Source organism: Stegodyphus dumicola, chromosome X2 (genome assembly GCF_044657685.1).
Source record: "Stegodyphus dumicola isolate Sdum_Otavi_A_Nest chromosome X2, ASM4465768v1".
Classification (NCBI taxonomy): Eukaryota; Metazoa; Arthropoda; class Arachnida; order Araneae; family Eresidae; genus Stegodyphus; species Stegodyphus dumicola.
This window is the reverse complement of record NC_140781.1, coordinates 140,773,078-140,800,790: the sequence shown is the minus strand read 5'-3', so window position 1 is coordinate 140,800,790 and position 27,713 is coordinate 140,773,078. Positions and strand designations below refer to the sequence as shown.

The 27,713-nt window shown below is 34.8% G+C and overlaps 1 protein-coding gene across 4 annotated transcripts in view; it reads left to right on the top strand.

The window, feature by feature from the left end:
- Positions 1–27,713, top strand: part of Mgat4a (alpha-1,3-mannosyl-glycoprotein 4-beta-N-acetylglucosaminyltransferase a) — a 329,166-nt gene that overhangs the window by 214,735 nt on the left and 86,718 nt on the right. For all 4 annotated transcript variants that reach the window (XM_085809615.1, XM_085809617.1, XM_085809614.1 and 1 more), the window contains one exon: positions 16,216–16,349. In XM_085809615.1, coding sequence (XP_085665741.1) covers positions 16,216–16,349 — 134 coding nt within the window. The remainder of the gene's footprint in view (positions 1–16,215; positions 16,350–27,713) is intronic.

Genomic DNA, 27,713 nt, shown 5'->3' with positions numbered 1-27,713 from the left:
AGAAAGTTTCGGAGCTTCCTAGAGACTCCTATGGCTTTCCCGATGGTCATGGAAATGTGAGGACCCCATGTAAGCGAGCCGTTAAAACGAACTCCCAAGTATGTAGCCTCTCTGACTTTGGGCACCGTTTCATTAAAGAGGGTCAGATCTGCATCAGTGTTTTTTCTTCTATGCCGTCCTATCAGTAATAATTTAGATTTTGTGGCATTAATGGATGTCCTCTATTTGCGACACCATTCCTCTATCTCGTGTGTGTGGTTTTGTATTCTGATCATGGCATGTCGTGGATTAAGTGAACTAGAAAGAATGGCGGTGTCGTCCGCGTAGCAGGCGGTGATGCAGTTTGTATTTTCAATCATAGGAAAGTCCTTAACGTATATAAGATAGAGAATAGGCCCAAGGATGCTTCCCTGGGGGACGCCGGCTTTAATTAATGTGTTTTCAGAATAAACATCGCCCTGCCTGACATAGAATTATCGATCACTTAGAAAGGAGTGAAGAATCAAAATCGTTTCTCTGGGGGAGATCAAGGGAAGCAAGCTTGTAGATAAGTCCGTTATGCCAGACGCGGTCAAAGGCTTTTGCCACGTCCAGCATAAGGAAAGCAGTTGTCTGGTGCTTATGAATAGCTGCGCTTAAAAATTCAACGATTCTGACAAGCTACATTGTGGTAGACAATCCTTTACGGAATCCAAACTACTGGTTTGGAAGCGCGTTTAGGGCTGGCTGTAGTCTTTTGCAGATAATTCTAGGATCTTTCCCAGTGCAGGAAGCAAGCTGATTGGGCGAAACCCATCCATTCTTGTATTATCTTTTCCTGGTTTGGGAATTAAGATGACAACCGCTTGTTTCCACTCAGCTGGGAAATAGCATAGGTACAGGCAGGCGTTGTAAATGCTACAGAGTTTGTTAATGAAATTACCAGGCAAATGTTTAATCATTGTATTAGAGATTTTGCCCTTCCCAGGTCTTTTCTATTATGAAGTTTAGCTATAATAGAGCTAACTTCTGTGGGAGAGGTAAAAACAGGGAGATTTTTGACACTGGGCTGGTTAATCCAATTATCGACAAACATGTTAATGTGACTAATGAAATTTCGGTCTGAAGGGGTCTCATTTGGAGTGAACTGCTTGGCGAGGTGGGTGGCAAAGGCTTTAGCTTTGTCTTCGTTGCTGTATTTGAATCCAGTGTCGTCCTGTAGAGGTTTGTTGCTTTTTTTGTCGACTTCATTAAACAGAGGGACTTCCAGAATTCTCCGTCTTCCGCATTTAATTTTTCAATTTTTTTATTCCAAAGTTTAGTCTGGTGGGAGTCAATTAACTTTTTAATATTGCGATTTAATTGCTGGGTCACGTGAGTAGGCGAAGATCTTGCGGAGTCTATTTCGTGTTTGGAAATTGTGAATTCTGGAAATTCACATTTTTTTTTTCCTTTTGGAAGTTTTAGTCAGTTTCCTTTAGAAAGTCCTCCACAAAGGCATCCCTTCCCACAGGCAGATAGCCCTAGTGTGCTTTGCCATACTAAACTAAAATGAAACCAAAACCACTCGTGGCTACATACATTACATCTCTGAATCCTGTCCCGATAACAGAAGAGTACCAGTTAAAATTGGGCTTCTAAAGATATGTGAAAAGAGTTTTGAATTAAAATCCAGACTTTCATTATCTTGTAATAAATGCATTGGACTTAAGATCACACTGTAACTATTTAATATGAGTTCCACTAAGCTGTTAATAAGACTTTATATTTACATTAAGTACTAAAATCAATATCAGAATGTTGGGAATTAGTATTATTGTTCGCATGTGCTTCACATTTAGAAGTCCATTCTATTATCCATAATTTAATATCCATTCTTAACAAATAAGAACAATATGATACTAATTATCACATTTATTCATTTATAAGTTCTATGAATTGCAATAATTTCCTTTTCCGATATCTTCTTTTACAAAATACTTTCAGCTTATAATTCATTTTTTAAATGTTAATTTCTCTTCATCATAAGTAAAATATATGCACACATTATTGATGAAAAATTATTTAATTAAAATGTTCAAAGTATATGTTACAGAAAACAAACATATAGACATCTATAATGCATTTATTAAAACTTATTTATTTATTATAGTGAAATACTCAGATTCCCAGATTAATAGATAGAGTTTGAAAAGCAGAGGTCTAAGATATCATGTAACATTTATTTACATAAGAATGACTGTAAATACATAATGATCACAAGTTCTCTTTTACTCAGACATTTCACGCTAACCTGCTTTTATTGCATTAGAGTTTTAAAAATAAGTATTTTTGGTGATTTTTCTAGTACTGTTTCAAAATTATGATTTTTATGCTAGTCAGAAATGATTTTCGTCCAGTATACAGAAATAAATTATTTATTTCTGGAATAGCCATCGAGTAATTTAAAATATAATACTTAGTACTATATCAAAACTTAAGAACTCCAAAATATTTGTTTTAAAGTTTTTAACATGCTGTTTTTCATCACATAAAAAAAAAAAAAAAAAAAAAAAAAAAATCAACCAAAATGTAAACTTGTAATATTGAAAAATTTCTATCTTAAGTAAAATTATTGTCAATACATAATTTTAGTACAAACTAAATATTTCAGTATATAAAAGAATACAATATACTGCCTGTAAAATTAATTTGGCCTCAATTTGGATTTAACACAAAAAGGTAAAAGTTACTCATTTGGTGCAAGTTGATGGTTTTCACAACTTTTCTTAAACAGATACCCAAGTTATTGATATTTATCGTAAGTTGGCTAACATTATCAAATTATGAAAAGAAAACATTTTTTAGCAATTTGAAATAGTATAAATTTTAATTATTAAATAAGGATTACATAATACATTAAAATTAAAACACGTTCATCTCCAAATCTTTCTGTAATTTTTTTGCCTTATTCTTTTCCATGAGCGATTTATTTTTGCTTGAAAAAACATTAAAGAATTTCAGAGACTCGGCATCGCACAAACCTCAGCAGCATTGGGTATCTGTCAAATGTATTTCCTTTTTGTTCCTTTTAAAAATTTGTTGGCAAAATTTTTATATTCCTGTAGAATTTTCATCGTAGTTTTTTCCATTGTTGGCAAATTCCAAAGCACATATTTTAAAATTAAGGCAAGAAATATCACAACTTGTTCATAAAAATTGTTGAAACTTGGAATACAACACAAATAATGTATACAAAAACGGCGACAATGCCTTATTAAAGGATTGTTATGAGCATGGTTGCCAGAGTTTGGCACATTTTAAAAATTTGACGAGTTCTGCTGAGTTGGTTGTGAGTAATAAATGAGTAACATTGTAATATGTGCATTTTTACTGTTAGGAATATAAAATTTTTACTTTCTGTAATATCTGAATGTAAAATCTGAATATGCTAATTATTCATTTGCCTTCTTATGTAATTTTGATAATAAATTAGCCACTATTTATTTTACATTAGTAATCGTCAGACTAATTTTAAATTTAGTTTCAGTGTGAATTTCTTTTGTTCTCTCCTTTCTTATGTTTAAATTGACGTCATGTAAAGCAACATCAAAAATAAAACTATTTAAAAATATATGAAAAGCAAACAAATGAAAGAGACAGATATGAAAATTTATCAGTTCAATTTCATATATATTCTGTACAGTAATACCTCTATGTTAATTAAAAGGTAGGACTAATGAAAAGTTCAACTTCACGTACAGGATATGCCAGAAAAATGCATACAGACTTTAACAGATGATATCTATATATTGGTTTCAAAGTTGAATTATCTTTATAATATGTAGTATGATATTTCCTTAACATGTTGGTACTCTCACATGTATGTGACACATGACAGTGAACCAAAATGAATTTGGAGGGATGTTGTGTAGTATAGTAAATCGGTAAGGCTGCAGGTCCTTCATCAAAAAATTATGAAGTCCCCTCAGACACATCGACTAAACATAGTTCAAATGACTGCTCAGTATTGTGCTATGTGTCTAGCTGTTAATGGCTACCACTGTAACACTTTGAGCAATCTAAGTAACTGTATAGGTACATATTCAGGAATATTATATGAAACTTTATGATTTAATTAACTTATAATTCAGTTCAATACTAAAGCACAAGAATTTTATTTTATTAATTAAAGTGTGTGCATTTTTCTGATGGGCCCTTTATAAATATAGATGAATTTTAGTTTAATAGCACCGATGGCCAAACCACCAGCACCCGAGTGGTAAAGTTGCTGAACACTAGCAATTCAATCCGGGTTTGAAATCCTGCAAAATACGCTGGCTGCATGGGCACTTTCATGGTTTTCCTCAGGTGTAATGTGTATAAGAGTCAGTTTCCCTTTGAAAGTCCTCCACAAAAGCATCCCTCCTTTTAAGCAGATAGCACGCATGTGCTTTGCATAATTAAATAAACCAAACCAAACCAAGGACCAAAAAAAATTTTTAGTAGAAAGGTATATGATAAAAAATTTAGTTTTCATTCATGTCAATATAAAATAGGATACTTATGTGTTATCTCACCAATCGTTTGTGGAAATTTGGGCTATGGTAACCAAGCACCAATCATTGCTATGGAATTACTAAAGGGCACAGTCATCCATAATTGGCACTAAATCATGCTACTTGGCTGGTCAAAGGGATAATGCATAAGAACCTAAACAGTATTAAAATTATTGCAATGCATTTATGTGGATGGCAATGGGCTCGTATTTAGCACAACATTTCTAATTAGCATCTATGTTCTCTAAAGCCCCAAAGCCTTTTATCATTTGAGCAAAGAATCTTTTGTCAAACTTGTGACTATCATACATTTTTCTAGTGGATTTGAAATTGTATAACTTCATGTTCCCTTAAATCAGGAATGAATATTCATAATATGTGAAGAAAACATACATTTATTTACCAGAGCCTGATCTTTACATTAAAAAAATCACATCGCAGGAAACTAAGTTTGAGATTCACATTACATGCATGGCATTCAAATTTATATAATTTTAATTTCAGCTTCAACATTATTCATTTCCTAGATCAAATCTTAATGTGGACCATTTAGACTAATATGTTATGTCCTACACTTAGAAAACACTTCCTTCCCTGCAGAAAAGGTGTCCACCAGCGGCGAGCAGTAAAGTCGCTGAATACTAGTTGTTCGGTCTGAGGTTTGAATCCAGTGAACAGGCTGGCTGCATGGACGTTTTCATGGTTTTCATGTGTAACGTGTATACAAACAAGTTTTCCTTAGAAAGTCCTCCACAAAGGCATCCCTCTCCTTAGGCAGATAGCCCTCGAGGCATCGCCATAATCACATTAACCAAACCCTGCGAAAAAGTTAGGAACAGATTAACATTTTAACATGGCAAAACTCTTCTTTGTGATCACCTCTGAAACTGACACTTCTCCTCAATATACAAAAAATTCTGGTACTGAACATCTTCTCTTTGAGATGACAAGCTCTGCACAAAATTAAAACCATGTAGAGCTGCTAGTGGTCATTTTAGAAAGGGTTCGCTCTATTTATTAAAGGTGTTCAGTAGTGAGTAAGAGTTGCCGACAGGAGACGCTGCTAGCGCGTTATACTCTCGACCTACGTAATTTGAATTGAGTATTCTTTTCTTTTGTGTACTTGCTGTAACAGATCTTACAGCTTTGTGATTGAGAATTTAAAATGTTTTGGAGCCAGATCGTTCCTCTACAGCAACAAAATGATTAATAAATATATAATAAAGTAAATATCTTTGTGATGACAATCTTTGTTATTAAATACAAAGTCAACCAGCTCCTGAGTACAGTTCAAGTGGTCCGTCGAGAATCGAAGGTGAGCTCTCCAATTTTAATCTCTATTAAATTTGAAGAGTATAACTGTAATAAATATGGAAGCTCTAAAAACTAGAAAAAGAGTGTTAAAAAGTTCATTGACGCGGCATAAAGATAAAGTTGTTTCGTCATAAGATGTTTCAGATTCAGTTGCGTTGCAGCTATTTGAAACCAAAACTAATGAAATTTCTAACGAACTTAAATCTGTATTTTATTCAATTTTCGAAACATGTAAACCCGAAGAATTGGATAACTTTATTAAGGATAAAGAAGATACAGATGATATTGTTGATGAGTTGCTATTGATGATTAAACGTAAATTAGCAGTAGTAAAAAATAAGATGGATTCTGAACATTCTGTTTCTCCTGTGCCGAATAATAATAATTCAAATGTGTTTTCGGATGTTAAGTTACCGACGCTATCAGTACCAACATTCAATGGTAAAATAGAGAATTGGATAATGTTTAAAGATATGTTTAAAGCTAGTGTAATAGAAAACAAATCTATTTCGAGTAATGCAATGAGATTGCAATATTTAAAAGCTAGTTGTAAGGACGAAGCTCTGAGAGTAATACAGTCTATTTCTATTTCGGATACAAATTTCGATATAGCTTGGAAACTTTTAGAAGATAGGTATTGGAATAAACGTGAGCTTTTAAATGCTATAATAAAAAAGCTTTTGAATCAGCCGAGTATTAGCGAGACATCTAGTTCTATTCTAAATTTAATTGATGTAACGAACGAATGTATTCGAACTTTAAATATTTTAAACTACAAAGTAGAAAACTTATCGGAAATAATGATTGTATATTTGATAGTGGATAAGTTTGATAAATCGATACGATACTGGTGGGAAAAGGAATTAAAAAACTCGGAAGAATTTGGTACGATTGAACAATTACTTTCGTTTTTACAAAGCCAAGCGAGAACGCTTCAAAATAGTAAAATAAAGGAGGTAAAAAAGAGTAATAATTCTCCACATAAACTTACGAGTATGATATCCATTTCTAATACAAAAAACATAAATTTGAAATGCATAAAGTGCCGTGGTGAAGAATTCCATTCATTATATAAGTGTCCGGAATTTATAAATCTTTCTGTCAATGACAAGTGTGAATTCGTGAAAAGAAATAAGCTTTGATTTAATTGTTTGAAAAACCATTCCGTTCGAACGTGTTCGTCTAATTATCGATGTCAAAAATGCTCACGAAAGCATTCAACGCTGTTACATTTCGAAAAGGAAAAACAAAATAAATCCGAAAGTGCTCATATTTCAAAGCCGGAAGTAGGGGGGGGAGAAAACGACAGTCAGGCTCAATCCGAATGCTGAAAAATTTGTTTATGACTCTTCTTCTACCAATAAAGAAAGTATTTTCGCCGGCACAGTTGTAAACGGAATGCGTCAGACCAAAAATGTTTTACTTTCTACTGCGAATATTTTAATAAGAGATTGCTACGGTGAATTAAAATCAGTTCGCGCTTTGTGTGATGTAGGTTCGATGACGTCATTCTTAACGATTGAATGTGCTAATTCGTTAGGGATTAAAAGAGAAAAAATATCTGTTGCGGTGCCTGGATTAAATAACACTAGAATAAATATTAATTCTAAAGTATGTGTTTCTATTTCAAACGGTATTGACTTTGAAATGAGTTAAGAATTTTTGTGCGTGCCTAAAATCTCGGACTCCATACCAATAAATAATATAGAAGTTCCGACTGAACATTTTCCTCAAAACATTAAGTTTGCTGATCCAAACTTTTATAAAAGAGGAAAAATTGATGCATTATTAGGCGCAGAGGTGTTTTATCAGATCTTAAAATTCGGTGAAGTTGAAGTGCCCAATTCAGAGCTAAGATTTCAAAATTGTGTTTTTGCCTTTATAGCCACTGGCAGCATTTTAGGTTCAGAGACTGAAAATACGCGATCAGTTCACTGTGGATTAATTAATAATTATAGTGATATAGAAAATGAAATTAAAAAATTTTGGCAACTTGAGTCTATAGGAATTATAAAGATGATCCCAGTGAAAATGAGATAGATCAATCTTTAAAAACATTTGAAAAAACTGTTCGTTTTAAAGGTAACCGGTATGAGGTTCAGTTACCATGGAAAAGAGATTGGGGAGAGCTCAATAATAACTTCATGGTTGCTAAAAACAGACTTAATTTACTTATGCGTAGACTTCAAAAAGATCCAAATCTTCATTTGCAGTATATTGAAACTTTAAAAGACTATGAAAATAAGAATATTATAGAGAAAATTAAATGTCCTAAGGAACCTGATGATAAACCTGTGTTCTATTTGCCACATCAACCAGTTTTTAGAGAGGAAAGTGCAACTACAAAAATGAGAATAGTATTTGATGCAAGTTCCAGTCATAACTTTAAGCATTTAACTCTAAATGATTGCCTGTGGTCAGGGCCAAACCTGAATTCGAACATATTCGACATTCTTGTTAATTTCAGATTAAACAAAGTCGCCTTTACTTCAGACATAGAAAAAGCTTTCCTACAAATTTTATTAGCCAAAAAGGACAGAGATGCAGTTCGTTTTCTGTGAGAAGAAAATGGTAAAATTCAAGTTTACAGATTTAATCGTGTTCTTTTTGGTGTTATGAGCAGTCCATTCCTTTTGACTGCTACTTTGAAAACTCACCTGAGAAAGCACTCTGAAGAATTCCCGACTACAACAGAATGCTTAGACCGCTGTTTGTATGTGGATGATTTTATTTCTGGAGCTGATAATGTGTCGGATGCTTTTGAGATCTCTACTCAAGCTACATTAATTATAAGCCAAGCTAGCATGGTGCTACGAAAATGGACTACGAATGACAATACATTGATGCAGTTTTGGACACGTGAAGGTTTCGATACACAGCCACAAGTCAACACTATTAAAGTTTTGGGACTGTTATGGAATCCTGCTGAAGATTGTCTAATATTGGGAAAGCAGAGCCTAGTGGACAGTCTGTCTAAAAACGAAAATACCAAACGATTCCTACTACGTACAATTGGAAGGATTTTTGATCCGCTTGGGTTGCTTTCGCCGTTTACTATTCGTGCAAAGTTCATTCTACAAGTCTTATGGATGAAGAAAATTTCTTGGGATGAAGCAATACCTGTAGATCTACAAAAAATATGGCTTCAGTGGTGCTCTGAGGTTCCTGATCTTTCAGAGTTACGAGTTCCTAGAAACGTGCTCAATTTAAATATACAAGTGCCAACCGATATCTTAGAACTACACTGCTTCTGCGACGCTAGCCAAAAGGCTTATGGTGCTGCTATTTATGCAAGAGTTGTGAAGGATAATAACATCGAAGTGAATTTATTGGTTAGCAAGAGTCGAGTGACGCCACTAAAGAAAATCACTCTACCTAGACTAGAATTACTCGGTGCTTTGCTTGCCGCCCGACTAGCGAGTAAAGTCAAGAAAACAGTGGATTTGAAAAAGACCTCCTTAGTGTTCTTTTGGACGGATTCAAAAATAACTCTCTATTGGATTAAAGGATCTACGAAACGATGGAAATCATTTGTTGCCAATAGAGTTAACGAAATACAGAGTTTAAGTGATACCAGTGCCTGGGCACACTGCCCTGGGAAGCAAAATCCAGCTGATCTCCTCAGCAGGGGAGTCAGTGCTGACATTTTATTGAACAGTGACATTTGGTGGCATGGACCCCAATTTTTGAGACAAAAGACTGATGTTACGGTAGACAATAATGACATTCTAATTTCATTAGATGACTTTTCTGATGAACTAAAGAAAACTGATGACTCTAATGATCATTCTCCTATTGCTTTTACTGTTTTAAATCATAGTTCTATAGTTGATGATATTCTTTCCTTGAGTAATAATTATTTAACTATTGTTCATGTTATGTGCTATGTATTTAGATTTATCAATAATGTTAGAAATGAAAAGCTTACAGGTCACCTTACATTTAGCGAGTTGAGAAGAGCGGAACTCTATTTATTTAGGTCAATCCAACAAGGTGAGTTTGTAGATGATATAAAACATCTTGAGAGAGGTGCCTCAGTGCCCAGCAACAGCAAGGTAAAATCTTTAAACTGTTTTTTAGATAAAGACAATGTTCTAAGGGTTGGAGGCAGACTGAAACATTCTGACCTCAGTACATATGAGAAAAATCCAATTGTTCTGCCAGATAAGCATCCATTAACTTTAATAATTGTGAGATATTATCATTTAAAGTATTTGCATGTTGGTTCAAATGCATTATTGTATCATGTTCGACGTAAATTTTGGGTCTTAAATGGCAGAAATGTTTGTCGTAAAGTTGTTTTTCAATGTATAACTTGTTTTAAAAACAAACCTGTTTTTGAGACTCAGATAATGGGTGATCTGCCCAAAAAACGAGTAACACCTTCTTACTCATTTAGTAATGTTGGAACTGATTTTTGTGGACCATTCCACATTAAATTTAAAAATCAGCGTAAGGGTAAACTAAACAAAGTTTATGTGTGCATATTTGTATGCTTAAGCACTAAAGCCATCCATTTAGATTTTGTCTCTGATCTTACTTCAGATGCCTTTATAGCTTGTTTGAAAAGATTTTTTAGTCGCAGGGGTAAATGTGCAAAATTATTCAGTGACAATGCAAAGAATTATGTGGGTGCAAGCATTGAGCTCAGAAAATTGCATAAATCCGTTAAACACACAGATGAAACACTGACTAAATACCTGCTAAGTGAAAATATTGAGTGGAAGTTTATCCCTCCTAAATCACCAAACTTTGGCGGTCTTTGGGAAGCCGGGGTGAAATCTTTTAAGTTTCACTTGAAACGAATTATTGGCAATGCTCATCTGTTTCTTGAAGAATTTCTCACTGTAATTCTAGAAATTGAAAGCGTATTAAATTCCAGACCTCTTACTCCCTTATCATCCGAGTTTGATAATTTTGAAACCTTGTCCCCCGGGCATTTTCTCATAGGGAGGCCTTTAACTTCAATAGCTGAACCCCAACTTGTTGAGATACCAGAAAATAGGCTCTCAAAGTGGCAAAAAATAAAGAAATATAGTCAACAAATTTGGAAGTTATGGAAGAGAGACTATTTAAATAACCTTCAACAACGTAGTAAATGGATGTTTGCTAAAGATAATGTTAAGGTGGGTTCACTTGTGTTAGTCAAGGATGAGCATATGCCCAGTACAAAATGGTTAACAGGTAGAATTGCAGAAATAATTTTTGGAAAAGATAAAAAAGTTCGAGTGATTAACATAGTATTACCAGGTGGTAAAATGTTAAAAAGAAATGTGAGAGACATTTGTGTTCTTCCTGTTAATTGTAATTAGATTTATGTATTGTATATTGTAATGTGTTTCTTTCCAGTGTTTATATTGCATCTATGATTTAATGTGTCTTTTAAAATTTAACCATTGTATTGCTATTGCTTACAATTGTTTGTTATTATATTGTGCTTTAAAACAGTGTATACTAATTGTAATATTTTGAAACCCGTAAGGTTTCAAGGTCGGGAGTATGTTCAGTAGTGATTAAGAGTTGCCGACAGGAGGCGCTGCTAGCGCGTTATACTCTCGACCTACGTAATTTGAATTGAGTATTCTTTTCTTTTGTGTACTTGCTGTAACAGATCTTACAGCTTTGTGATTGAGAATTTAAAATGTTTTGGAGCCAGATCGTTCCTCTACAGCAACAAAATGATTAATAAATATATAATAAAGTAAATATCTTTGTGATGATAATCTTTGTTATTAAATACAAAGTCAACCAGCTCCTGAGTACAGTTCAAAAGGTAAGAAATTTATTCAACTATTTCTAAAAGGGCAAATTAATCAACAAAATCTGATATTAAGTACTTTGTTTCTGTAAGCATAATTAATAAAACTTTCGAGTTTGATTTAGTGTGTATAATGACAATTTATTACATTAGTGAATATCATTTGCTTGACAGATATGAAGAATTTCTATTGAAGAGCTGTTTTGCTTGAAGGGTTGGTTTGATTTATTTGATTATGGAAAGCATGCAGGGTCTATGCGGGAGGGGATGTCTTTGCGGAGGAATTTCTAAGCAAAAAAAAAAAAAACTCATATCCATGTTTACACATGTGGAAAACCAGGTAAGTGTTCATGCAGCCAGCCTATCCACCTGGAATCGAACTATTAGCGTTCCAGTCAGCCGCTTTTGGGCTGTGCGTAGAGGACCATGAAGGAGAATAATTACATGCACTGAAAACTGAATTTTAAACTAAATGTATAAGGAAATCAATGGAAATTCATTTATCAATACTAGTTCTTATTAAATTAAAATACTGCATAAAATAAATTCATAAAGCTATTGAATGAAAATTTCCATTAACATATATAAGACGTGTGTAAGGAATAATAGATTAATTATTTCTAATATTATTTAGTAATTTTCTTTTAAAGGAATTAAAAAATAAAAGCAAACAAAAGCTTTTTTAGAGAAATTATTCTGCTATTAAAAATGCTGCTGGAATTCACATCCCACCTTATCCAAAATTAAATAAATGTATTTTTAAGTGATAAGTCAAGTTCTGAAGAAATATTAAATATGAATACATTCATCTTAATTATTTAGAAAAAAGTGAATGTGAAAAATTAAGAGAAAAAACACTTTCTCTTAATAAAATAAAGCTTTTTATTAAGAGAAAAAAGATTCCCCCCCCCTAGCTAGATGTGAAAAAAATTATTTGCAAAAATCTGACATCCTGAAAAATTAATACATGCATACACACACTCGCTCATATTTATATGCATTCACACACATGTAATGATACATATAATTAATATATGATTATATATTGAAAATATATGTATGTGTGTGTATTACACATGCACGCATATATATATACACACACACGCATATAGAAAGAAATTTTGTAAAGTTTGTGACATAAATTTATATTCCTTATGGAACAGTAAGAAATAATACTTTAAAGAAAAATTTAAAAAATAGCATCACTAGAGCAAATTTACATTGCAGATTAGAAATGTTTTTCATTGAAAGAAAACGCCGAACTTCGTAACGCCGAACAGCAGAATGTAAACAAACGTCAGAAATGTGACATCACTCATGTGGGCGGAGTTAATGGTGACCCTTATCTGGATTGTCATTGGCCAAACTCAAGCCGTTGTCCTAGCAGTGTACATTTTGCTTATATGCTACCCGGACGATGCATCATGACTCAAGTGATTGATATCAAATAGTTTAAAAAGGGAGATATTTAATATTTACATTATTTAAGAAGCACTTGATTTCTGCTCTCCAACTGGCTACTAAAATGAAAAGAGGAGGAGGGGGGGTCTGCGGGAAGGGAGAAAGGCACTCCGTTTCACGCGCGACGTTAGCGCCATCTATTAATAACAAAAACAATTTTGACATTTTCGCATCAGCTTTTACATGACTTTGAATTTTAATATCTGAATAAGCAAAAAAAATGTCATAAAAATAATTGTTGTTTAGCAAAGGAATGCAAGATATGACTGAAAAAAATTCCTTTTTTGATCAATTACTATAAATTGTTTTTCTTGTTAATCGGAATAACTAGGTACGTTGCCGGATCATTGAGAGGTATTTGATATAAATCAAAGGAATGCTTCCTTCTAAAGTGATACTATAGTCTTAAGATTTCATTCAGTGATGCCTGGCGGACGAAGATAAACTGCCGATACGCAAAGAATTATTTGCCTCAACTAATAATAGTTCTGTGCCGTACAAAGGGTTCCCACGCTACCTGGAAAACCTGTAAACAAGGAAAAGTCAGGAAATATTATACGGCGATCCAAAAAAAGGCAATTTTTGCGGCCAACGTTGGAAGCGATCACTTTCTTGGCGAATTGTGTATCGCGTGAACGTCATTTGGGCAGCTGGTGTAGAGCCAGTTTTCGCAGATCCAATCATATTGTCTTTTAGAGAGACAAAGCAAGTTTCCAGTAACCTCGATAATCGAGAGACTCGCATGTGCAGTCCGCGTTGATCGAAAGAAAATACCTTCCCATTCTCATATAAAACAAAATCGGTTTAATCCTAGTATAGGGTAAACACGGGATTTGGCGACATTATGATGAGCAAGTAGTAAACGAGTCATTTTGGTATTGGTGACAATTTTCAAAATCGTGCCAAGGCCGTACCAAATACTAGGATTTTACTACCGAATACAGGGCTTAATTTCTAAAAGTAGAATTGCCGGAGCCTAATGGAAGACCGTCAGCAAAGAGGGAACAAGAGTAAATAAATAAATAAAATGATTATTAAACTCATTATTAATTTTTTAATTAAATAGTTAATTATTAAATTAATTAATAGCTATTTAATTAATGTTTATAAATTGTTATTTAATCAATAATTATTATATAATTAAAATTAAATGTAAAAAGAGAAATTAAAATTTAATAAGCGACTTTTAATATAATTTTATTGCTAACAAAATTTTTGAGATAAAATCTCTACTGAAATTGTTATTCAATTACATAGAAGGTTGCGGCACTTCTTTTTATTTAGGGCTCCGATGCGCTCCGGCTAGAATTATGATTTATTATAGAAACTAAGAAGCATCGGAGCCGGCATCCGGTGGGCTCCGGCGCAATTTAAGCTCTGATCGAAGGGGGGGGGAAGTTCTTTTATCATTACAAAAATTAAATATACTTAAAATATAGCTGATGAAAATTAAGATAATGTTAAAAAGAGGGCGAAACTGAATGAGGGTATGAGTGGGTGGAAACAAAAAATGAGGGGAATCTTGGTGAGAGAGAACGTTCTCTTTGACCGCGCCTCTTTGCTGATATAATTATAGCCATCAAGCGGATGTGTGTCAGGGATAAAATGAGTTTTCAATCTGACTCCTAAGGATGAATGCAAAGTTGCTGGTTACGCTTTTTGCCCCCTCCCCGTATTTTGTTAAATTAGTGGATACTCTGGTAAGACGATGTATAGGACGTGCTTGAGCAGTTTATCTCAGTATTTCACTCTTATTGTACTCGCTGTCACTTAACGCACATTTAAGAATACAAATTTTCCTTTCTGCGAGGATAACTTACTGTAACCATCGATAACAATACACTAGATACGATGGCATGGAGAGAAATTTACGCGTTCCTAAACAAAAGCTCCCAAATTTATTGCCCTTCTTAAAGGGAAAGGTTTCCGCATGTGAGTGAAGGGACTTTACTTGAATGTCTCATGTTCTCGTGAGCTCGTATTTCTAGGGAAATAGAGTATTGCAAGATCTGCTTATTGTTAAACTAAAACGTTAGTAATTCTAAATTTTTTTTTCTTGAAATTGTGGCTCAGTTTTATAAAAAGAAGTACCGGAGCTCATTTTATTTAGGGCTCCGGTGTGCTTCGGCTAGAATTGTAATTTATCTTAAAAATTCAGAAGTACCAAAGACACGCTCCAGTGGGTTGAATCTTTAAATATCTTATTTGTCATTTTACAGTAAAATAAAAAAATAGTAATCAGTCATCTAGGCTAACATTTAATATAACTATATTCGCCAAAATATCGTTGATTATTGTAATTCAATTTTTTAATCTTTAAAGTAGTAGCAACTGATGACATTTTGCTGCTAATGATCACTAAATGTTTCCCTTGAATGAGGTCTTGAATAATATTTTTTACATTTCATACAGAACTGCACTATAAGCATTTCTTTAGACATAGTAGTAGAAATACATCATACTAAATTGTGCATAAAAAAAAAAAAAAAAAAAAAGCTTGTGGTTTTAATATGGAATATGCATTTTTGTTGTTTTAATATGGTTCTGCAGCTTATATGATCATGAAAAATCTTAAATGTACTAATGATCTATGCAGCATATTTGTTGCTGCATTTAAAACAGATGAATTCAGTTTTCTAGGATTTTGTTTGGGAAGGTAGCAAATTAGTTTGCTTTTTGAATTTAAAGCTGTTTAAATGTAGTGATAACCTTTGTTGTACCCTTAAGATATAATTGTCCCCATTGCTGATTTTTCTCATTTAATTGATATTTTAGTGGACTAACATATTTGTGTTTTATAGTTATTTGACTGTGTTTCTTTCCTTCTTCTGTTTTTGTTTCCCTCTCTGTCTGTGCTGTAGCGACAGATTTTTGATGGCTGAAGTGAGGGAAGCATTGCTAATGGCTCCATCTATTGAGGTAAATATTATCCACTGTTCAGAATAACAAATTCATCAGCAAGAATGTAACTGCAGAATTTCGTTTGCTACTTGATGCCTAAGTTATCACATCAAAAGTGCACTTCTGTTGCAAGTGCAAACTCTAGATAAAATTTTTATATTTAAACCTGTCGCTACATGCACTTGTCCACTCTGTCTTTAAATCTTTGAACTGTTTTGAATATTTCAGATGTATTTTAATTGCAGCTTTCAATATTTCTTTTAGTGACAATGGTTTTAGGTGTACCTACAGTTAAAAGGGAAGTACAAAGTTATTTAATGTCAACATTGCAAAATCTCATTGAAAATATGTCACCTGAACAGCAGAAAGATGCTGTTATCGTAGTATTTATTGCTGAAGTAAGTGTAATTATTTGCAATATATTTAGTTTGAATTATTAGGGTTTTTTTTTATTATAATATATTTTCGAGAATGTCACAGTTCTAATTAAATGTATTTAAAAAGCAAATAAATGATATCCTTAAAATAATAAAATATGCCACCAAAGCTGTTTTGTGAGAAAAAAGCTTTCTGAACAGTTTTTCACATGATGGACTGAGCTTTGTGGTAGGTTATTACGTCACTGAGAATATTTTGAGTAAAACTTTTATTTACTATATTAATTAAATAAGTCTAGTTTATACGTTTTGTTTTTCTGCTTAATTGAATAGTTAATAAATTCAGACAATATCAAAAAAATTAATAGTGACGGAAACAGCAATAAATGCCAGATCAAGGAAAGAATGGTTTACAAAAAAATACTTGTTCCTGAATTTCATAAATATGGACATTATAGCGAGAAATCTGCATATTGAAAATGACAGTAATCTATTGAATTTAGTTTTAAAAAAAAGATAACTATAACCATGCTGCTAGTTCATGTAGAGCAGTGATTTTTGTGAAGAAATTCAGGTATAAAAAATTAATTCAACTGTATGAATTAGCAAAATTTGTCCTGATAATTATTCCCCAGTCCTAGTTCTGCATGTACATACACTTTTAATCAAAATGAACATCTGATTATCTCAAACTGCTATAGCAAATGAGATAAGGCATTAGCAAATATTTTTTTCTTTTGAAATAGGTAAAAAGTTAACTGGATTTAGAAATTAAATTTGATAGCCATTTAAATATTCTACTGCATTAAGAAGTATGCTAAATGTTTATTTCTCTACTAATAAATACTCTTAGTAGTTTACACATATTTGTAAGCATATCTTTTATTTTGAATGTATTTTTAGCAGTCAAAATTCATTCAAAATGCCACTTTTTTTTTTTTTTTTTTTTTGTAGACAGTGCACTAAAAGCTCAAAAGCGAACTCTGATGAACTTTTTAGACGATAACACACTGAAATGGGACCAAAAACTTTAGTTTAAAAACTCATTCAGTTTGTTATATATGTAATCTAAATTTGAAAACTGTGTATGTATGACAATCTGATGGAAGTAAAGGTAGAAGTGCAGCTTGACTTCCGAGGTCATGAGTTTGAATACTGTATTCTTTTTTCATCCTATCTGCAACTTTCTTAGCTCTGTGTTCCAATTTGACATACATTTGTGTTTTATAATTTATTTATATCATTATATGCATTAAATCGAGTAATTTATTTATATTTTTATTTATTTAAATTTCCCTCCTAAGAATTTATTTTGAGAATTTATAACATAACAAGAATTTTAAGCATGCTGCCTTTATATAAATGTTTTCATTTTATTTTCATGTGAATGTATATGTATGTGCAATAACTTTGTAATGTATTATGTATATCGTAGAGAATTCATTTTTAAATCACTGCAAAAACACGAAAATTTATTATTATGTACAGATATTCTGTAATATAAAGTAAAAAATATAAAATAAATTTTTCACAAAGACCAAAAATTGAAATTCATAAGTAATAAATTTCATAAAATGCTATAAGTGTAAAAAAGAATTTAATAAATGTTAAAACTAAAATACTTCTAACAAGTAATACCACAATTAAAAAAATCAATGAAATTTAAAGAATAAAGATTATAAAAGAAGAATTCAATAAACTCCAATGCCACTTCGTCAGTAGAAAGAACACTGCAATCAATTCAAATCTCTTCCATAAAAAATCCATGCTTTTCTGCATCCAGAATTAGCCGACGAACCTTTCCAATGTATTTTAATTATAATAGTTCACCCAAAAATTCTGGCTTCTCCCCAAAGCAAGGAAAAAAGCAAAATAATTTCTAACCAAAATGTTTCCTTTTAACAAAGAGAACTCTATCCAAAGAATTGAGAAAGTAATTGAAATAATGAAATACCTTAGTGAAAATTTCAAATCAAAATTTTACCTTTAACCAAAGAAAACTTTATCCAAAGAATTCAAAATGTAAGTCAAATTATAAAACATTAGTGATAAACTTAATCCAAGCATAATTGAAATAATTAAAAACTAAAAACTTTCAAATTAAATCCATTATTTATGAATTTAAATTTTTGGTCTTTGCAAAAAATTGATTCTAAATGTCTTCCTTTATGTCTGTACTAATAATTTTTCAGCAGCTTAATGCATTAAAATAATAGGCATGATTATATTATGTTTTTTAATAAATTGTTTAGTAATATATATACACAGTCCAGTCACATTAATGTGACCATCTGTCAAAAGCCAGAATAACCACCTTTCGCAGAGCGGACTGCTGCGAGACGTGCAGGAAGAGAGTCACATAGGTCCCTGAAGGTGTTCTCTGGGATGTTGAGCCATGCCGACTCTAATGCCGTGGCCAGCTGCGCTAGATTACGCGGTTGAGGATCCATGGCGCGAACAACTCGATCGAGATGGTCCCACAGATCCTCGATTGGGTTTAAGTCAGGTGAGTTTGCTGGCCAGGGGAGGACGGTAAACTCATCCTGGTGCTCTTCGAACCACGCACGTACACTGGCAGCTGTATGGCACCTCGCATTGTCCTGCTGGAAGATGCCATCATCCTGAGGAAAAACAATGCGTATGTAGGGGTGAACATGGTCCGCAAGGACAGATGCGTACTTGTATTGATCCATTGTGCCTTCCACAATGATCAGTGAACCTAGAGAATGCCAGGAAAACATTCCCCAGACCATAATGCTCCCGCCTCCAGCTTGGACCGTTCCGGCAATGGTTGCAGGGTGGTTCCTTTCAGAGGTTTCACGCCTTATACGCCAACGTCCATCTGTCCGATGGAGCATAAAACGCGATTCATCCGAAAACGCAACCTGTCGCCACTCAGTGGACGTCCAGCTGCTGTACTGGCGTGCAAATTCTAGCCTTCGCCGTCGATGAACAGCAGTCAGCATAGGTGCATGAACCAGGCGTCTGCTTCGGAGGCCCAGACGCAGCAATGTTCGCTGAATAATACTTTGGGAGACACTTTTGGTAGCCCCTTGGTTCATTTTGGTGGTCAGTTGCTCAACGGTAGCCCGTCTATCTGCCCGAACGCATCTCCGCAACCGTCGTTTGCCTCTGTCATCTATGGCCCGTGGTGCACCACATTTGCCACGTCGCTGATTTTGGACAGTCCCATTTTGCCATGCACAGTACACTTTTACCACGGCGGCACGCGAACAGTTCACAAACTCAGCCGTTTCGGAAATGCTTCCACCCTTGGCCCGAAAGCCAATGAACATGCCCTTTTGGAAGTCGGATAAATCGCTTCATTTCTGCATTACGCCAACGATTGAAATGTTTTCCGAAGCCCTCACACACCCTTTATATACGCTCAACTGCACTGTGCTGCCACCTGCCTTCTGTGATTGGTTATTTAACTCTGACATGGAAAGTACGTGGTGGTCACATTAATGTGACTGGACTGTGTATATATGAAAGAAAAAAGCTTATCTTTATAGCTTTTAATAAAAAGGATTATGAATTTAAAATTTATAAATAAAAAATAATGTTTAATATGTTATGGGTAAAACTCATTAAGGGATGCATTTTAAAATGTGAGATTTATAGTAAATTATTCAGCTATGACACTTAAAAATTTTATCCCTTTTCTCACAAAATTTGCCCCCCCCCTTTTTTTTTAAATATACCTTCTCACATGGCAGTCAGTTTTACTCATTGAAAAGTATAGCAAATATTGCAAACCTTTTGTTACATTTGCTCTGTATTTTTAAAGCATCAGCTATTTTTATATGTGTTTTATTTTATTTTTATTTATTTATTTATTTATTTATTTATTTATTTATTTTTTTTTTTTGCACTTATAGTGCATTTTAGTTTTAATTATATATTATTTCATACATATTTAAAGCTTCTAGAAACACAGAGAAATTTTTAAAAATTACTTAAGCATTTATGCAGTCAGAGGTGTTCATGATGTGCATTATACCCTTACTAATCTAAAAATTACTAACGTGCTTCACTTTCACAGTTGCTAAGCAGAAATTAAAATTTCCAGTAAAATTGAATTTAAGTATTTTAAAAGAGTCCGAATTCCATAAGTTAAATGCAGAGGCATCCGGTGTTAGTAAATGCAACTGATCACCAAATTTCCATAAGCGCAAATCCAGCACAGTAATGTAAACGGTCATTCGTCTTTGAATGCGTTTCTCCCACTGATGCTATACATTCACACCACACTAATGGGATCGACACTTAAGGCTCATGGCAACAACAGACACAGTCTTACACTTATAGCCACAGTAATATTTGGGAGCTTGTTCTAATTAGATCAGACAAATGAGATTAGTCACAACAACATACATTTTGTTCATAAGGAAACAGAAATTTCACTTGGCAAAAAGAGAAAAGCCTTTAAAGAAGAAATATTGTAGTCTGCTCCCACTGTGATTTGTTATTCGTGCCTAAATTTGCTCTCACTTCCATTCATAATAGCCCAAAGATGAAAAATAAGATATAGATAAATTAGAAAGAGATGCCTTCATAGATAATTTAAGAGAAATTGGCTTTGAGATTTTTAAAGATTTTTAAATCATGTGCATAATTTCCATGATATGTATTTTTATCATTATCAAACGTGATTGTATTTTATAATACAGTCAAAAATCGTTAATTCGGACACCCATAATCCGGAATGATCTATAATCCGGACCTCAAAGCTACAAACTTTCTGCTCATGCGTTGCTTTGACGCATGCGCATAAGTGTTTACATGTGCGTGTAAGACCTTTACGGCTGCGAATATGTGCGTACACATAAAACGTTTTTGCATGCGCATTTAATGTATAACGGACGGTATAAGCTAAGGTAAAAGTAAATAATTCAGTTAATGTTGCAGATTGCGTTGTTCCTTAATCTTCGAATTGGATCCGGCTTATTATTTTTTGCAGACTGTTAGAGCAATTTTAAAAAAGTAAGCTTGAACTTTCGATTATATCAAATAGAATTTCCAATATATATTTGCTAATATGTAAAGGATCTACAGCGAAAGTATGTTTCGAAATTCGAAATCTGTTTATCAATTTCACGCTGCTCGGCGGGGGGAACGTCGTGGCACGCAATGAATTGGAAGTTGATCTGTCAGCACTATTCTTATCTTCAGGGCAGATGTTTTTATTTTATTTGGCTTATAATTCCATACTAAATGTAGTATTTCATCTCAATGTACTCCGTCTTTGATATGATTTAAAACAAGTTCCTCGTCATTATAATTCGCTTCCGATAGTGAAGAAAGTGACAGTTTATTGAAAACAAAAAAATTTCGATTGACAAATTAGTCGGTATTCTCGACACAGCAATTAAAGGACTTGAACAGCGGAACTTTGTAACTAAACAAGAAATTATGTCTGTTTAATAGAATTAAAGAGAAAGTATCACATGAAACGAAGCAACTTAAATAACTTACATTGAAAGAAATGTTTAATAAAGTAAACAAATAAATATTAAGCTTTTTCTTTTTGTAAATTTTGATACCCTTTAGATCATAATAGTTCTTTATTTCATAAATTACGGTTTCATATTTTTAATTTTGTAATTTCTGCATGCCATCTTACCAGATTTAAACTGATAATCTATAATCCGGAAAAATCAATAATCCGGAATCGCCGAAGTCCCGACGAGTCCGTATTAACGACTTTTGACTGTATTACTAATCCTATATTGTAGAGGACAAAAATCATAAAATGGGGTTTTCTTAGATTTGAATAAGGTGGATTTTTTTTAATTTCTGGAAAACTCTTTATTATTATTACTTGTCCACTGGCCCAAGAGAGGGAGAACTTTCTCCCTCTTCTCCACTAGGGAAAAATTCGGACTGGTTACTCTGTTCCTGGCTGCCGTCGGTGAAGCACGTGCTCACCTCTCTTCCGCTTCATGATGTCTTCGTAATTGTGATATGACTTTCAAGAATTTTTACCTACATGGACTTGCTACCTATAAAAATGCCTATCGTGCGAACTGTAATCAGTGTGACTGTGTATCAATGAACAAGTATTGAAATATATATCTTTTTCTAGTGTCAAATAAAAATGTTAAAATCCTCAAGTCAAGCTATCATCGTTTTATCTGCAGCAACCCCAAAATGGCATCCATAGACAAAAGCCATAAATGATGACCTGTCAAGTTAGTGAACATGTGCCTCCTGGAATCTCCTTGCATCGTCAAGTTTTGTGCTTATAATGTACTGTGCAATGGAAATATCATCTGTTCATGCAAATTAATATCATAATCCATCATTATTTTCGTGTTATCTTCAAAATAGTGTAAAAAACAATTGTGTCTCCGTAACAACATGCTTGTGAACATGAATCATGCAAAATGTCAGAGTACTTAGAAGTGATCGATATGTAAATCCTACAACGTGGTTGCATATCACAGAATAAGTTTTTCGGAATATTTTTCTATAAGTGATTTGTGTTATGCTGAATCTACTGCTGACTGAGCAAATATTTCTCGTATAATTCGAAGGTAAGCCATGCATATTCTTATTTAATAGTACTGTTACATTAATTTCTTCCTTCACGTTCATACGGGGTTCGTAGATTTGGAGTGAATCACGACAACACTTGATGAAGTATCAAAACACACTTTATTTACCGATATTCTCAAGACAGCTCCAAAATCACTTTTACAGTCGTCGAACTGTTATAAACACGCTGACAAGTTCAGCGACATGGCCTTCACACTGTCAGGCAATAACGGTGGAGACAGCTTCACTGCAAAACACCAGAGTACAGATTGACTCTGTTTGGTCGTTCTCGGAACTCCACGTACTCTCGAGACTCTCCACGCAATGCACTTGATGATACACAAGAGTATAGCTCTCGACTCAGTTGCAGTCTAAGACAAAACTCGACGATGCACTAAAAGACTCGATGACCAACTCGACACTAGACTTCGAGACGCTCGCTCAATGACTGACTATCAGCTCGCTAGACGAGGCAAACACACTAACTGACTGCAGACCAGCAGGGTTTATATAACTTTCGGCTTGTGTTCGAGAACATTCTGGGCTAAACCGGTAAGAATTCGTTCCAGAAGGTTCTCCATCCATCTATGGTATATTGCCAATTTTGTCACCAAGTGGGCAATTTCTCACCAAAATGTGGCAACCCTGCCTTCTCTTGTCATTTTATGGCAATCCTAAAACTGCTTTGTGGGGAAGCTATCTCACCGCGCCTGTACATTTTGTAACAGAACTTTAAAACTTATGCTTATATTCGGTTAGCATACCTACAAAAAGTGTTTTTCTCATTTTAATGCTTGCATTAACTTTATTGATTTTGCACTAGTATCGTATGTGAACTTATTAGTGACTGATTTTTGTGTATTTATTTATCTCACATTGGCAATATATATATATATGTTTTTGTGAACTATGGCTCCACCACAAACCTTCGCAGACGATCTTAATATCTCACATGTTTCCGTCAAGCCTTCCCCATTTTTGAAGGTCAATCCCACTTTGTGGTTTTCACAACTAAAGGCCCTGTTTGATATCGCCGGAATCACTGTTGACTCCACGAAATTCAATCATGTAATATCTGCAATCGAATCCGATATTCTCAATAGCATTTGTGATATCGTTTTGGCACCCACCAGTGACTGGCAGATACGATGCACTAAAAACATGCTTAATTGAATTGCATTCTGAAAGTGAGGAGTCAAAAATCTGTACACTTCTTCAGGGGCTAGAACTTGGCGATCAATGCCGTTCACAATTACTTTGCCATAGACGAAACCTCGCTGGAGATTGGAGAACCCTTGTTGAAATCTCTATGGATATCCCATCTCCCGCAAAATACACAGATTATTTTTCCTGCCTTAAGTGATGATCTCCCAAAACTCACATTTGTAGCTGATAAAATTACAGATCTCTCCATAACATAAATAGTGCTGCTACGGTATCTACTTCTCCCATTGAACAGCAAGTTGCAGAGCTGACGAAGCAAGTAAATGAACTTTCGCTAGCTATCAAAACCGCCATGAGCGTTCCTGTGAACGAAGAGACAGTCATTCCCAACGCAACAGAAGGCGTAACAGATCCAATGGACACTATCAAAAGTATAAAGAACCGTGCGACAACATTTGTTTCTACCATACTAATTTTGGTTCCAGTCAACGGAAGTGTGTTTTTCCATGCAATTTCTGGCAGTCGGAAAACTAGATTGGTGATCGCTTGTCGGCCAACGTTGCAATCGCGACATTAATTGAATTCTTTTGTCCGATCCATCGACAAAACTCACCTTTATAATTGACACCGGAGCCAATTTGTCTGTCATTTCCAAGAGTTACAGTCAGCACACCAAAAACCCAGCTGACTTAGTTTTCTTTGTTGCTAACGGCACCAAAATAGCAATGTCTGTCACCAAACTTTCGACCATCAATTTAAACTTACGTCGTTCATTTACTTGGTCTTTTGTCCTGGCAGACATAAATCAACCCATCATATGTGTTGACTTTCTTACGAAGTTCAACTTACTTATAAATGTTAAAAAACCCGTTTAATTGATGGACAAACAACTATATTCTTGTGGTTGACTTCCCAGTGTGAACCCGCTCAGTACTAGCCTTCATATTTTGATGCATAACTCAAAATTTGACAAAATTCTTGCTGATTACCCCAGCTTGACAAATCCTTCACAAACTTTTGAGCGGCACTAATGTCAACAATTTTCGATCACATTGAAACTAAAGGACCCCCTATTTTCTCAAAACCTAGACTTTTATCTTCAGAATTACTTCAAGCTGCACCTCAAGAGTTTGACTTTTTCCTATCAGAAGGCATCATTCAACTTTCAAAAAGTCCTTGGGCAAGCCCCCTGCGTATGGTTCGTAAGGCAAATGGCGATTGGTGACCATGCGGGGATTATCGTCGCTTAAACGCCATTACCATTCCGGATCGTTATCCCATACCCCATATTCAGGATTGCACTCAAATGTTTTCAGGAAAGAACATATTCTCAATGCTTGATTTAGCCCGTGCCTATCATCAAATCCCTGTTAACCCTGCAGACATTCCGGAAACGGCCATCACTACCCCTTTTGGTCTTTTTGAATTTTTGGCTATGCCATTTAAGTTGTGTAATTCAGGCCAAACTTTCCAACATTTTATACATGAAATTTTATTTGGATTGGATTTTTGCATCCCTTATTTTGACGTCATTCTTATTGCATCGACTAGTGAAGAAGAGCACATCTGTTATCTTCATCAAGTGTTTGATCGTTTGAAAATACACAGTTTGACCTTAAACCCCAACAAATGCAAGCTCGGAAAACCATCTGTTTCCTTTTTAGGTTTGCCTCATTACTGCCTCAGGTGTAAAACCCCTGCCTGAAAAAACAAAAGCAATTGCCAACTTCCCAAAACCTACCACTATTGTCGAGCTCAGATGTTTCTTAACCATGATAAACTTCTATCGCTGCTTCTTACCAAAGGTAGCTGAGACCCAAGCTTCACTGAATGAACTCTTAAAAGATTCACGCAAAAATGATAAACGGCTCGTTCCTTGGAACGACGAACCGAATCAGGCATTTCAAAAATGTAAACACGACCTTATTAATGCTGGAACTCTCTCCTATCACTCTTCTATCCAAAAGCTGAGTATTATGGTCGACGCTTCTGACATTTCCATCAGAGCTGTCTTAAACATTCGACACTCTAATAACTATCAGCCACTAGGATTTTTCTCACATAAGCTGTCCCCCATCAAACAAAAATACAGCACATATGACAGAGAGTTATTAGCTATTTATGCAGCTATAAAATATTTCAGGCATAATCTCAAAAGTCAACACTTCACTATATTTACTGATCACCGACCTCTAACTTATTGTAAACAAATGTATTCACATCAAAATCAAATTCTGTTTCCCTGAGACAAATTCGGCATTTAAATTACATAGCTCATTTCAGCACAGATATTCAGCATATATCAGGTTCCAGCAATGTCATCGGCGATACTCTCTTGCATATTCAAGGCATCAATGCCAATGCACCGCTGGATTTTGTGCTTATTGCCCACTCGCAAGCCACCAATGAACATTAAAACGTCTGAGTGAAGACTCAAACTGCTCATTGAAATTCCAGTCATTACAACTTACTCGGGACCTTCAACTATTGTGCGATACTTCTAACAACAGACTTCGACCTTATGTACCACTTGACTTCAGGAAAAAAGTTTTTGACTGTTTCCACAACTTATTGCAGGTATCCAGGCTTCCAAAAAGCTCATACAAGATTCGTTTGGCCATCCATGCTAAAGGACATTGCCAATTGGACTTATTCCTGCATCATGTGCCAACATTAAAAAGTTACCTGGCACACGCATAGCCCTTTGAAAAAAATCGTGATGCCATCCGAACCATTCGACCATGTTTATATAGACATCGGTGGTCCTCAGCCACCATCTGACGGTTTTCAATATCTACTCACCTACATTGGCAGATTTACTTGTTGGTCTGTAGCTTTTCCCATTCAGGACATCTCTGCTGACTCTGTGGCTTGACAATTCATCTCCGGTTGGATTGCACGATTTGGTGTACCATCTATTTTGACAACTGATCAAGGTCAACAATTCCAGTCCCACCTTTTCGCTTCTCTGACATCTATGCTTGGAATACGCCGAATTCGCTCTTCGCCATACCATCCTTCCGCCAATGGCTTAGTGAAACGTTTTCACTGCGACCTAAAAGCAGCTCTAAAGTGCCATAACAACACCTGTTGGACTACATCACTCCCTCTTGTGCTTATTGGTTTACGTTCTTCCTTCAAGCGAGACCTCACAGGTACATCCGCTAAACTTGTCTATGGCACAGCCCTTCAATTACCATTTGAGTTCTTTCAGTCATCCTCTGCTCCAGTCGATCCAGCATCCTTTCTCCAGATTTTCCAAGAGGCTATGAAGAAGCTGTCTCAGACTCCTACATCATGCCACAACAAATCCACTCTATTCGTACACCATGCAGTAAGCACTTGCGCTCACGTGTTTATGCGAAACGACGCGGTAAAACCAACACTCACTCCTCCATATGATGGACCCTTCAAGGTCTGTGCACATAACATTAAACATTTCACCATTCTTGTGTATGACAAGGAAACCTTTCTGGGAATAGACCAAATGAAGCCTGCCTTCTTCGAAGCTTCAAACACTCAGGTTCCTGTGACCAGCGATCCTCCTGCTTCCCTGGACCCAACTGTTTCTCCAGATGCTCCTCCTTCGATCGACCTTACGCTTCCTCCCAGTGTTCCGCCAGTTATCACACGATCAGGAAGAAGTGTGCGCTTTAACACCAGATATTTGTGACTTGATTT